Raw genomic sequence first — 14,946 nt, 5'->3', positions numbered from 1 at the left:
TGTCACCCCTGCTCGTGGTGACCTTAGCAAAGGTCTCTCTTCTCGACTACATTCGCCATATCTGAACAAGACAGTGCAGGACAGTACCGGTAATGGCAGCGATCCTCAGTCAAGCACCGCTACTGATGTAGCTACGAGATCCCAACCTGCCGCTGCAGCACAATCGGATCCTGCTCCTCGTCCTGAGACTGTATCAACCGTTAATTTGAAGATTCCACCCTTCTATATTCAAGACCCAGCTCTGTGGTTTCTTCAGGTAGAGTCTCAATTTATCACACAACGAGTAACTAGTGAGCGCTCCCGTTTCCACCATGCATGTGGTTGGTGCACTGCAACCGGAGATGGCCATGCAGATAAGGGATTTACTGCTGAACCCACCCAGCGACCGCCCTTACACTCACCTGAAGGAAGCATTGGTCCAGCGTACTTCTGCCTCTGCTCAGCATCGGATCAACCAGCTCCTATCTGCTGAAGAGCTTGGTGATCAGAAGCCTTCTACCCTATTGCGCAGACTGCAACAGCTAGCTGGTGATACTCCAGTGGATAGCCAATTCCTCAAGGAGTTATTTATGAAGCGTCTGCCTGATCAGTGTAGAGTAGTACTTGCAGCCAGTCGTGAGTCTGATATACAGCAGTTATCTCTGCTGGCTGACCGTGTCATGGAAGTCATGCCAGCCCATGTCCGTGCTGTTACGGTGCCAGAACCCGTTGCTGAACCTCTGGCGGAGTTGCGTGCCGAGGTCGCAGCCCTCCGCAGAGAGATGCAAGATTTGAGTACTCGTGGGCGTTCAGCATCTCGATCGCCCACACGAAACTACGGTCGTTCGCGCAGTTCGTCGCAGTCCCGTAAGTCCTCAGGATTGTGCTGGTATCACGACAAGTTTGGTGACAACGCTCGTCGCTGCGTCCCACCCTGTGCCAGAGCAGCTACCTTTGTGCAGCCGTCAAACTCCCAGGCCGGTCGGTGAAGGCGACCACTGCCCCCGGCCCTGCACCGTCTCGTCGCCGATTATTCATCCACGATCGCTTCACCAAGCACGATTTTCTCGTGGACACCGGCGCCGAGGTCAGCGTTATACCACCATCTGCCACTGATTCTCGCCATGCAGTTGATTATGCGTTACAAGCAGCGAATGGTTCTCGCATACCGACGTATGGTACACGCTCAGTAACGGTGGATTTCGGCCTGCGTCGTAAGTTTCAATGGGTGTTCATTATTGCTGATGTGACATCACCTATTATCGGTGCAGATTTCCTGGCACACTTTCGGTTGAGTGTAGATCTACACGGTCGTAAACTGTTAGATGGCATCACCAGTCTGAGTGTGTGCGGTCTAGTCTCGTCCTCCGCTGAGCCGACGTGTTGTTTGCCAGTCTCTGGTGATAGTTCGTTCAACGCTCTTATTAATGAGTTTCCATCTGTCACCCGCCCCTGCAACTACGACACACCTGTGAAACACAACGTCGAGCACCATGTGGTCACCACGGGCCCACCGGTATTTGCCAAGCCTCGCCGTCTCCCTCCTGATCGTTTAGCTGTAGCTCGTCGGGAATTTGACCACATGCTCGCTGCGGGCATCATACGACCATCGTCCTCCCCATGGGCCAGTCCATTGCACATGGTTCCCAAACCAAATGGTGACTGGCGCCCATGTGGTGATTACCGTGGCCTGAATCGTGCAACTGTGGCTGACCGGTATCCGATACCGCACATCCATGATTTCTCTGCCAATCTTCATGGCGCCTCAGTCTTCAGCAAGATAGACTTGGTTCGTGCATACCACCAGATACCAGTGGCAGAGGATGATATCCCGAAGACGGCCGTTACGACCCCATTTGGTTTATTCGAATTTGTTCGTATGCCCTTCGGACTCCGGAACGCAGCCCAATCATTTCAGCGTTTCGTTGATCAAGTGTTGCATGGCCTGGATTTCTGCTTTGTGTATATTGACGACATCCTAATTGCCAGTTCGGATCCTGAGACGCACCGCAAGCACGTCCGCTTGGTCTTACAGCGTCTGCAAGAGCACGGCCTCGTCATTAATCCTGCAAAGTGCGTATTCTCTGTTTCTACCATCGAGTTCCTCAGCCACAACGTCAGTCGTCATGGTATTGAGCCAACTTCCCAACGTGTTCAGGTTATTCGGCAGTTCAAACCACCAACTTCTCTCCGTCAGCTTCGTGAGTTTCTAGGTATGGTGAATTTCTACCGTCGTTTCCTACCTAACTGTGCCGCCATCGTGAAGCCTCTCACGGATCTGCTCATCGGCAAACGTAAGCATGACTCCTCGTTCTGTTGGACTGAAGCTGCTGAATCTGCATTTGATCAAGTGAAATGCCTTCTAGCTACCACTACATTATTATCGCACCCTAACCCTGAGGCACCCATCAATGTCATGTGCGATGCATCTGACTATTGTGTCGGAGCTGTGCTTCAGCAGTTTGTCGACGGTGCATGGCAGCCGCTAGCTTTCTTTAGCAAGAAGCTTTCCCCTACTGAATGCCGCTATCCTACTTTTGGTCGCGAATTACTGGCTATGTATCTAGCTGTCAAGCACTTTCGCCACTATGTTGAGGGCCGGTCATTTCATATCATGACCGATCATAAGCCGCTGACCCATGCCATTCACTTGCCGTCAACTCGCCATTCTCCCCGTGAGGCACGACACTTGTCCTTCATAGCCGAATTCACCACTGATATCCGCTTTGTCAAGGGCACTCAGAACATCGTTGCCGACACGTTGTCACGACCACTGGATGCTATTGTCCAGCCATCCTCAGTCGACTTTGCTGCTCTCGCCACCGCTCAGAGTAACTGTCCTGAATTCATCGCTCTCCGAAATAATGATTCGTCCAGTTTAGTGTGGCAAGAAGTTGCTTCGCCTGTCTCTTCTCAGTTGCTATGGTGCGACACCTCCACTGGTTCACCTCGCCCGTACGTACCTCCCGACTTCCGCCAACCCGTATTCAACATGCTGCATAATTTGTCTCACCCTGGTATTCGTGCTACACAACGTCTCGTTACCGCTCGATACGTCTGGCCTTCCATGAACCGTGATGTGCGCAACTGGTCTCGTTCCTGCCTGTCATGCCAACGATCGAAAGTGCATCGTCACACTAAGACCCCTCTTAGTCGCTTCATGCCACCATCTGCTCGTTTCGACCATATTCATATTGACCTGGTCGGACCACTCCCATCTTCACAAGGTTTCACGTACCTACTCACCTGTGTTGATCGCTTCACTAGATGGCCGGAAGCCATTCCTCTCCATGATTGCACCGCGGAAACCGTCGCATTCAATCTGGTCTCTGGTTGGATTGCCAGATTTGGTACGCCGTCAACTATCACGACAGATCGTGGTCGACAGTTTGAATCTGTTCTCTTCCAGTCAATATGCAGTCTTCTTGGCTCTAATCGCATTCGTACGACAGCATATCATCCACAGAGCAATGGCACTGTGGAACGTTTCCACCGCCAGCTTAAATCTGCTCTGACCGCTACCCAATCAGCCAACTGGTTTCACCGTTTGCCGCTCGTTCTCCTCGGTATTCGCTCCGCTCTACGCACCGATCTAGATTGCAGTGTTGCCGAGCTGGTTTATGGTACAACCCTCCGTTTGCCTGGTGAATTCTTCACATCTTCATCTGAGTCTCTTCTGTCAGCTGCTCCGTATGCCATTGCCCTACGGACCATGATGCGTGACATCCGCCCTGTCGAGCCGCGAGATGCTCCTGCTACTCGAGCTACTCACGTTGCCCCTGCTCTTCAGTCCGCCACCCATGTCTTCATTCGTACAGATGCTGTGAAGAAACCACTGCAACCCCCATATACTGGCCCACACCCAGTCATCAGTCGTGCTGAAAAGTACTTTGTGGTCAATGTCAATGGTCGACGGGACACCATCTCGCTTGATCGGCTGAAGCCAGCTCATATGCCTTCGCCATCAACTGTGCCCACTCCAGCTGTTCCTGTTCAGTCGCTTCATGCCCAGCGACCTCCTCAGCCTATCCGGTACGTACACTTTGAAGCTCATTGAGTGACTGTTGATTCTGTGGCTATGCTATTTGTACATGACTTGTAAATATTCACCATGAACATTCTTGTATATAACAGTTATCACTATTCTTACATTTCACCATTGTCGTTTCTCTCTCCTCTCAGTCTTTTCGTGGACTTTCTTTGCATTTCCGTCCACTGGTGGGGGAGTATTGTAGTGATTTGCGATAAGCCTCCGGTTTTAACGATTTGTTTTACGGAGATTTTCCATGTGTTTTGAAATTAAATTATTTGCATTCTTTTATGATAATATGTTATTTGATATTTCTTTGCATAAATATGTAGCGTACGGTACTCGATTAGTACCACGTGGATCTACGTTAGGTTTGTCCACTTTTGCTAGGGTACTCATGCATGCACGTGTCTTTCTTTACCGTACACCATTCGTGTCCTTTGCCGGATATTTGTACTCCTTTTATTGCGCGTTGTAATTATTACATGTTTGTACATACGCTAACTTTGGCGCACTACACATTCTGTATTTTCTCTTTGTTATGGCACAAGGATTCAGAGAATCCTTCAGTAGTCTAGACATTAGTCTTCACCATGCGGTTTGGCCTTTCGGTGTTCTTTTGCAATGAATAACAACAGTGTAGTCTGAGTAGTTTTCCTGTGGATTCCCGGTGGATTTTAGAATTGAGATGTGCTAGACGCATCAATGTAGAGGGAAAGTTTGTACGCATTTTCGTTTTGCAGAACCTCTCTATTAAATATCTAAACAAAAACTTTGCACATGACAACTGTACGTGAGATTGCGCATGTATTCAGAAGGGATAGTTGAATTGGCATACATGTACATGTACATGTACATGTACATGTAGCTTTTTTTGAGTTCGGAACACTCAAAGCTAAACTGTAGGGATCGACAAGGAAGGAAACTCTAGTGAAAGAACCACACGACATTGTGATGCAGCCTCTTTTACGGGCAAATCAAACACAATTTGCCATGGTGGAGGAGTTGCATGAAAGGAAAAATGTGATAATGTGGTCATGTACATTAATGTAGGTAATCAGTGATGTACTAATAATGCTGTTGTTTGCTTCACAGGCCGGTGGATACGCTTGTAAATGCATGGCCGGGACAACCGGCACACGTTGCGAAACCAACATGAACGATTGCGCCAGTGCACCGTGTGGAAATTCCGGAACATGCCATGGCGACGCGGGGACGTTCAGTTGCACATGTGCACCCGGCTTCACCGGGGCGGCATGTGAGATTGCCACGGCAACGACACTCACAGCTGCTCCGGTGTCTACAGGAGCTATTCCAGCTGTTCTGGTCTCTACAGCGGTGTCTACGGACGTGGACACCTCATCAACTAGTGGGAGTACACCTCCAACGGACAGTTCTTCACGCTCGCATGCCAATACTACCGCATCCTCTAGTGCCGCACAATCGCACGCCGTTCCTATGACAGTATCGCCGGCATCCATCTCCAGAACAATCCGCACAAGGACACCACCGCCTGCTCCATCCGCTGCTTCAACCCAACCAGCTGACACATTTGAATATGCTCATGGCATACCCACAGCGGTAGCTACGATGAGAAGACGGCCCGCATCTACATCATTATCAAGTCAGAAGTCAACCTCCGCCAGCACTGCATCAAGAAGAGCTTCAGCACCAGCTAGCACTGCATCAAGAAGAGCTTCAGCACCAGCTAGCACTGCATCAAGAAGAGCTTCAGCACCAGCTAGCACTGCATCAAGAAGAGCTTTGGCACCAGCTAGCACTGCATCAAGAAGAGCTTCAGCACCAGCTAGCACTGCATCAAGGAGAGCTTCAGCACCAGCTAGCACTGCATCAAGAAGAGCTTTAGCACCAGCTAGCACTGCATCTAGAAGAGCTTCAGCACCAGCTAGCACTGCATCAAGAAGAGCTTCAGCACCAGCTAGCACTGCATCAAGAAGAGCTTCAGCACCAGCTAGCACTGCATCAAGAAGAGCTTCAGCACCAGCTAGCACTGCATCAAGAAGAGCTTCAGCACCAGCTAGCACTGGTGAGGTGACTGAGGTACAGGTCCGACTACTGGTGTATTCATGACGTCATGGTCAGCAGACTGTTTTAAGTACATGACTGTATACTTTGAAGTAGAGTTCAGTGGGTTACTGGTATGACGCATTAGCCTATTAACAGTAAGAGACGTGGTGCACTCACGTATCTTTATCAAGGTAAACGCACAACTACTTGGGGAGACTAGGCCTTTTTCTAGCCACTCAAACGCTATGTTGATTTTCACTTTGCTTCCTTAGAACCAGAATCTGGCAACACTGGAAGGAATCATGCGCCTGTCATCATTGGTGCAGTAATGGGCGGTGTGGGCCTCTTGTTGCTGACCATGAGCATCATAGTCGTTGCTGTCATATTGAGGCAGCGAACATGGTGAGTACACATACACATACATGTACTGATGTAGCTTCAAGTGTTGCTTTGTACTGATGTAGCTTCAAGTGTTGCTTTGTACTGATGTAGCTTCAAGTGTTGCTTTGTACTGAGGCATCTAGAGTACTTGTACATGTACATGTACCATAGTGGCTTGATCAAGTGACCACTGCATGCAGTAGGAGAGCAGCACTCGTCTTTAGAGACAACCACCTGTATTCAGAGATCACCACCTGTCTTCAGAGATCACCACCTGTCTTCAGAGATCACCACCTGTCTTCAGAGATCACCACCTGTCTTCAGAGATCACCACCTGTCTTCAGAGATCACAACCTGTCTTCAGAGATCACCACCTGTCTTCAGAGATCACCACCTGTCTTCAGAGATTACCACCTGTCTTTAGAGATCACCACCTGTCTTCAGAAATCACCACCTGTCTTCAGAGATCACAACCTGTCTTCAGAGATCACCACCTGTCTTCAGAAATCACCACCTGTCTTCAGAGATCACCACCTGTCTTCAGAGATCACCACCTGTCTTTAAAGATCACCACCTGTCTTCAGAGATCACCACCTGTCTTCAGAGATCACCACCTGTCTTCAGAGATCACCACCTGTCTTCAGAGATCACCACCTGTCTTTAGAGATCACCACCTGTCTTCAGAGATCACCACCTGTCTTCAGAGATCACCACCTGTCTTCAGAGATCACCACCTGTCTTCAGAGATCACCACCTGTCTTCAGAGATCACCACCTGTCTTTAGAGATCACCACCTGTCTTCAGAGATCACCACCTGTCTTCAGAGAGCATCACTCGTCTTTAGAGACAACCACCTGTATTCAGAGATCACCACCTGTCTTCAGAGATCACCACCTGTCTTTAAAGACCACCACCTGTCTTCAGAGATCACCACCTGTCTTCAGAGATCACCACCTGTCTTCAGAGATCACCACCTGTCTTCAGAGATCACCACCTGTCTTCAGAGATCACCACCTGTCTTCAGATATCACCACCTGTCTTCAGAGATCACCACCTGTCTTCAGAGATCACCACCTGTCTTCAGAGATCACCACCTGTCTTCAGAGATCACCACCTGTCTTCAGAGATCACCACCTGTCTTCAGAGATCACCACCTGTCTTCAGATATCACCACCTGTCTTCAGAGAGCATCACTCGTCTTTAGAGACAACCACCTGTATTCAGAAATCACCACCTGTCTTCAGAGATCACCACCTGTCTTCAGAGATCACCACCTGTCTGTAGAGATCACCACCTGCCTCTACAGGCCCGTTGGTTTTAATGACCACGTACACTCAATTGTAGCTGTATACACTCAGCCATGCTGCATGATGCACCCTAATTAGTAATTGCATGTACATATTAACCTGTGCTGAAAGATCACCTTTCTATAAAGGCCAATTGTTTCATGCAAATCCATAGTCAACCCCTTTAGGATGAACATCAAAGGGCCGATGGTGTATTTTTCGCAATAATGAGAGTGCACTGTATCTGTTTTTCTTGTTCCTTGTTTATACAATGTAGTTATAGCCAGTGATTCTGAATACATGGTACACACAGTACATACTCAATGCACAATGTATGCCCAAGGATTCAATGAATAACTTACCCGTACACATTAAATACACTGGGAATACACAGGGAATACACAGGGGAAATACCGTTGAATACACACTCTGTGATTTGTCCAACTTGGTCTTCTGGAGCAAAAAATGGTCATCCATGAGATTCCCCCGTACATGCATGTCATTGTGTGTTCCGCCTGATCAAAGCCTGTCCGTGTTCTTCCACTGTCTTTCCTGGACACCTTGTCTATACAGCAGCAGCACGCTTGCACACTACACCAGTTTGAGATGCAGAGATAGAGAGGCGGTAAGTCGGAAAGCAGAACTCTACACTCGTGATTATCTGCCTGGGACAGTGTTCGTATTGCAGACATCCTCCAGCATGTTCCCCTGGGCGCTGAGTCGAATGGTTGTGGTTGGCAGAAGGTGGTGATGTACATGTATGCCGTCTTGCAAAGTTGGGCCCCCAATCGAACGCTCTCCCACGTCTAACATTTTCACTGAACTATTCCAGTGCTTGCCAGTGACTCCCATTTCAACATCATCTGAAATTCCACATTATGGCTGTGTTTGATTGGGAATAGCAGGCAAGACGGTACACATTAGCCTCCTTGGACCATGGCCATTTGATTCGGCGCCCAAAAGACTTTATTAGCATAGATACTGAAGTGTTGATTTATTCCAAATTTCCACTTTACAATGATGGGTGGCCAACCCGATCTCAACTGCGACTGCAATTCACACTGCTGTCACTCAATCTTCAAAAACATTCTTCTCTGCCCAGCATGTTGTTGAGTTGTGTGTTGCACCAACAGCACACAAACACAATTGCGTGTTACTCCCTCAACCGTGTGACACGATCCTTAAAAGGATCGCCGATGTCGCTACAACCTCTTCTTCAACTTGTTGTTTTACAAACTTAGAAGTTGCGACTTCGGCGGTAATAGTTATGAAGTTGATTGTTCCAACTAGGAACACACGCTTCTTGCCCAACTTGACACTTGACTGTGTGGTGACAGCGTTGTGAATAGCTATACTGGCTCTCAACGTCTGTTTAGCACAACTCCATGAGCGACTCTGACTCACGCTGCTACCTGGGGCTTCACGAGGTGTTTGTCGCGCTGGAAACAAAGCGTCTCTGTGAGTTTGTATCCCTGGTGATGGTTTGGCCTGGAGAGCAGTATATAAGTGGTGCTTTTTCAGGCACAATCTTCCTCAGCCTACTCCTAGAAATCCTGCCCTCTGACCCGGCCCTACCCAATTGCATGTATGTATCATACGTCAAAACGCAGGGTTTTTCCGTGTCGACCCAAGTATTTGGTGCACGGCTTTATATTCTCAACTGTTCTCCAGGAATATACACAGTGATAAAGTGATAAAGTAAAACAGAGAACATGTTCACATGTACTCTTGCACACACACGCACACACACACACACACATGAAAATTGGCAGGACACTACTCCTTGCTAAAATAAGAAAGCATGGTTGACTGCTTAGCCGTTGTCTCCTGGACAACATTGACCCTCTTGAGAAGGCCACGCAAGCAGTCGACATCATGCAGGTCGCACGTTGTAGTTAGTTGTAGAACGTCAGTACCGTCGGTCAGTGTCGTGCAATGTTATCGCATGAGCTGATTGTTTAGTAACTGGTCGTGTTAGTGGACAGTATAGCGTAACTTGTAGTTCCTTGGTCTTTCTCTTTGTATAAATTGAGTTAGGGTTCGGAAAACTCCTAACAACCAACTGAACTATTATTATTATTATTATTATTATTATTATTATTAAGCTTCCGTGGAGATAAAAATGTAATCAACGCAATAAATAGAGTAAGCTGCGCACTCAGTACAAACACCATAAGCAAATCTTGTTTTCATGTAAATAAAGAAGCTTGTTCCTAAACGTTTTCGTCGTCATCTCATCAGAGGATTACTGGCAAATCAACAAAAGCTCTTATGATCTGTTGTCACCTGATATCGTTGAATGGTGTAATGTTTCTTTCAGCTCTCATTTTATCGCGCTACTTAGGGTCTAAATTATTACTTGCATTGTGCGTATATATATTGAGTTAAGAGCTTTTGTTGATTTGCCAACAATCAACTTCATTGTTGTTTTACTTTTATTTTATAGTTGCATCACAAACAGGCATTATTCATTGTTCCCTTCTTACCTGTGTGCACCAATATGAAGAATGCGTTATGCGTTATGGAAATAGGAATGAAATGATTATATAAAGTGAAAGGATCAATAAGTTACAAGTTATGACTAACAGTCCATCAAGATAACGAGATAGTATACAGCCAGATAGTGCGACAACAAGGCACAACACTCACTGGCAAGGATAATGAGACATTCGACGCTGATTATACATCGTTATTTCACTTTTTGATCTCTGCTCCTGCTCACAGGTATTGCCTCTGGAGACAGACAGCAATGCATTGAACAGCAAGCGTACCGCACCACAGGGGTCCGCGTACCTGGAAAATTACAAGGAGCAACGCCCCACCAGAGCGGATAACGACTACGTCACTTCACCCGATGCCATACCTGCACGGTCAGGGATACTGGTAGTCCGCAATGCGAGTCCTGTTCCTGGCGACATGGGGACGTCCAGTCGAAGGTCATCGGAGCTGCAAACGGATCTTCGAGCTCAATCGCGCGACATTCGAGTGGACTACCCAAATGAACACCACCGGTCTTCTAGCCATCAACAAAGCTCTCAATCAAGGCTCAACTAACGACTAGTAACGTAGGCACTAGTAGTGCGAGATCACTAACACCGCTAATAATTATGTGCTAAAGGTATTTGCATACATGGTTTTGTGGTACTGTAGTAGAACTGTAGTCATAGAATCTGTTCTGCATCACCTGACGAGAACGCCCCCCCCCCCCGAAGAATCCCTTGATCTCTGTGTGCACTCCCAGCGCTAGCGCCCTATGCATGGAGGAATGCTCCAGAGCAGAGGGCAACCGTCAAAATGGAGGAGTGTTCCTGAGGAGTTTTGTACCAAGGCTAACTACCAGTGTAGGTGTAGTAGTATACCGTACTGGCAATATATGTTGCCGCAGTGAGGCCATGAAGCGTTACATTGGCACATGTTTGCCGCACGCAGGGCGTTACATGCAAAGTCGCACAGGAGCCGTTACACAGGTTTCTATATTGCCGCAGTCCTTTTTTTGCTATTGCCGCATCACTTTTTTGCTATTGCCGCATCATTTTTTTTGCTTTTGCCGCATCATTTTTTCTTTTCATCCACATTGAAGCCACAGAAATTCAGTTGCTATCCAACTGTTACAAACCCTACGGCAAAGGGCGACAACGATATCAATAGAAGACTGTATATTTTAACTATCAGAGTGATCATCTGTTCACAAAAAGATCATCAAAAGGAAAGTGACATAGGGGAAGAGCGAGTGTCAGGACTTCCTGCTGCGTCCAGTTTTGAACTTTTCACCGCGCGGTACACGTGCTTTCACAGATTTCAGCCTTTTTTTGCAGTGCAAACTGCAATGAAAAGATCGCCGCACCCCGCCGGACGCGCGTTACGAACTCAACGAAAATTTGTCGCACTAGCCTGGTCGCGCGTTACGCCGCACCCCCCTGCGTTACGCGTTACGCGGCAACATATATTGCCAGTACGGTAGTTACATCAGCGCATTCTTCTGACGTCACAGTTCTTGCTTTTTTAAATTATTTTTACACATTTCTGTCGTGCCCTAGGCCCTCTCTACGTGTCCTGTGCAGAGTGCCAGCATTTATATTGATGAGCATGTATAAGCATGCAAGTGAAAGTTTGTAACTATACTGAGAAAGATCAATGATTGTGATGTGTGTGGAAGGCTCGCTGTATTTCTCGCTGCCGCAACAAGATGTAGATCACTCTGACTTGGTGCTTTGAGCCGATTTAAAAATGCTTCGTGATTCACTATCATTTTCTCGGGCTCCGGTTTTTTCAAAGGACGAGACCTCTCTCACACACACCTCAGACCTCATACCTCAGACCTACCCATCGCGGAAGTGATGATAGCGAACAGCTATGTTAGACATAGCAACTTGTGCTGGGATTACACCATTCAACAGCTTGCAAGGCTGATGAATTGACCGCCACTACACACACACACACACACACACACACACACACACACACACACACACACACACACACACACACACACACACACACACACACACACACACACACACACACACACACACACACACACACACACACACACACACACACACACACACACACACACACACACACACACACACACACACACACACACACACACACACACACACACACACACACACACACACACACAGCACACACACACACAGCACACACACACACAGCACACACACATGCTTCACCAAAAAGACCAAAAGAACAGATAATAATCTACGTGGAGATAATAATTTTAATATAGCTATGAATAGGATGAAGGCCGCAGACATCACGCAACTACGTTACTTGTTTGACATGTATTTACTGTGTATTTTATAACAAAAATATTATTGAAAACCCATAGTCGATTTTCTTGTTCCTATCATCAGTGGGAAAAATACGGAACTAAGGATACAACCAAAGAAACTGAAGTTAAGTACTGTAAATAGAAAGGTGTTAGAAATAACAACAAGATACAAGTGCAATAAAACCACTAGGGGAAACGCAAAAAGGTAACAAGATTACGTAACCAAAGGCGAGAAAGCACTAAACGAAGTGTCAACCTACGAATACAACTTCAGTGCAACAACGTGCTCCTTCTGCTTACACAAAACAGGCTTATGAATACGTATGCAAACTGCCTCAAGGACTTTCAACTGTTGGACATAACGCGCACGACACAGTACAGAAAAATGAGAGTCATCATACACACTAAGAACAGATAATCGTCATGAAAAAAGGACTCAGACCATTGTCATGATATGGACTGGGAGCTTTGTGGAAGAACAAGACAATAATATGCAAGAGGAATACCAAATTCACAAGCAAACGCAAAACTTTTGGGAGATGTCCTATAGTGGCTGCTAAAAATATGATTCCAAATCGACAAGAAGCGCTATGTATGGTCCTTCAATAGCAGGTGTGTATATAACAGCCTCATTGGGCATCTGCCCTTGTTTTTCGGATGCCACTTTATGCTCCTTCGAAAAAGGACCTGATTATGCCAAACATTATACCTAATTCAGCTATGCAGGTGTGTATAACAGCCTCATTGGGCATCTGCCGTTGTTTTTCAGATGCCATTTTATGCTGCTTCTCACAAAGGACCTGATTATGCCAAAAATAATGCCGGCATAATCCGCTTACCCCTAGTGACCACGGTGACAACGCAATATCAAAATGGAACTGATCAGCGGTTGTAAACATGTTTACAACTACTGTACTGATCAATTCCATCTTCATATCAATAATATTATAATTGGCTGCAAGCTAGTTGTCATTGTACCGGCTCTACAATGCACATGTACATAGATATCCATACCGGTAATAGCAACACACTCTCTCATGACACGATTCTACAATAAAGTAGCGTAACGTTTAGCTGGATTTGCGGCGGCATGTCCATCACCGGACGTGTTGAGGAACACATCAAGCAAAGACATTCACATCTGCAGGCCACCACTTCGCGTATATGTCCTCAGTGTCGAATGCAGATCTCACCACTACTACTAGTGAGTCAGAGACAGAGGAGAGGGGATAAGTCTCTCACACAAGCGGGCGTGTAAGACCTATAATTATAAGTTTAACCCCACAACTTGCACAAGCCGCATCCTTGTCAACATGGTCAATAAATTTTGCAGTTGCAGTGCAGTTGTCTGTGCTGTGTTTGTAGGGTGCGAGCACATGCTGGTAGGTAACGACTAGACTAGGTCGGACCCTTCTCACCGATAGGTATAAGTGATTCCGCCTGTTGCCGTGTTGCTGACATCAGCGTTGCACTTGAAGAAAACGGTCATACCGGCATCTGCATTGTAGAAGACTTCTTGCTGTGCGCGCACCTAGAACCCGTTTCAATTCATCAAACACCGGCACTGTAGCTAGACAGAGTGTAGTGATTCTCTGTTTTCCGCGTCACGTTTACTTGGTGTGCCATTGAAGCTGTCACGTCGGTAGAATGCAGTAACCCCGGCTGCCATGCATTACTAATAATTATTTATTATTCAGTTTTATTCCAGAAAGGCGTGACGCCAATAATAATAATAATAATAATAAAACAGGTCGCGTAATGAAGCAGCATAACAATAGATGTGCAAAGTCATGATGCCTGGTCCGCTTCTGTCCTGGATTCACTACCCCGTGCGTTGCAGCCGCGAGCAAAACCAGCTCAGGCTGAGAGTTCCCTCCATGATGGCTTGTCCAAAGCGCGCATTCTGAGCCCACTCAGATCAGTCATGGTCTTCAGTGGTATGTCTCTGTGGTATGTCTCTGGCAGCTGTGCTTGCCTTGACTGCCGTGACCAGGTAATTGACGGAAGTAATTGTCCATTGCCTGCTGTGGTGGGCCATCTGAGGGCATCCTCAGAACATGACCCAACATCCGAAAACGGCGGACAGCAACGGTGTGCGAAAGTGGCTGTGTGTGTGCTCTGGAATATACATGTAGGTCTTTGTTGGAGATGATGGCGGGATACCTAATTCCGAACAAGTAAATTAATAGTTCCGTAGTTGACGTCTATGGAAGGCGTTCAGCTTCTCCAGTGTAGCCTCTGACGCCAATAAGGAAGATTGATAAGTGTGATAGAATTGATACTAGCCAGAAACAGCCACATGTACATATACATGTAGATGGAGACTACCCCAGGGAAGACAATGGATCATGAAAACACACGTAGTCTTGTTTGAACTCGGATGGTGAGCCAATAATAGTTATGATGAAGAAAGGAAAAGGACAACATGTTACGAGTGTTCGTTGCGC

The 14,946-nt window shown here is 47.0% G+C and overlaps 2 protein-coding genes across 2 annotated transcripts; both read left to right on the top strand.

The window, feature by feature from the left end:
- The first annotated feature begins 311 nt into the window (after positions 1 to 311).
- On the top strand, positions 312 to 968 carry LOC135823532 (uncharacterized). Its single transcript, XM_065336376.1, has one exon. It carries the CDS (start codon positions 312 to 314, stop codon positions 966 to 968), a length of 657 nt encoding a protein of 218 aa, XP_065192448.1.
- A 4,141-nt stretch (positions 969 to 5,109) lies between these two features.
- On the top strand, positions 5,110 to 10,902 carry LOC135823286 (mucin-19-like). Its single transcript, XM_065336142.1, has 4 exons — positions 5,110 to 6,056; positions 6,310 to 6,439; positions 8,278 to 8,329; positions 10,429 to 10,902. Exons 1-4 carry the CDS (start codon positions 5,129 to 5,131, stop codon positions 10,756 to 10,758), a joined length of 1,440 nt encoding a protein of 479 aa, XP_065192214.1. The 5' UTR covers positions 5,110 to 5,128; the 3' UTR covers positions 10,759 to 10,902.
- Positions 10,903 to 14,946: the final 4,044 nt, after the last annotated feature.

Source organism: Sycon ciliatum, chromosome 8 (assembly GCF_964019385.1).
Source record: "Sycon ciliatum chromosome 8, ocSycCili1.1, whole genome shotgun sequence".
NCBI lineage: Eukaryota > Metazoa > Porifera > Calcarea > Leucosolenida > Sycettidae > Sycon > Sycon ciliatum.
The sequence above is the reverse complement of the archived record's forward strand: the minus strand, read 5'-3'. Positions and strand labels throughout refer to the sequence as shown.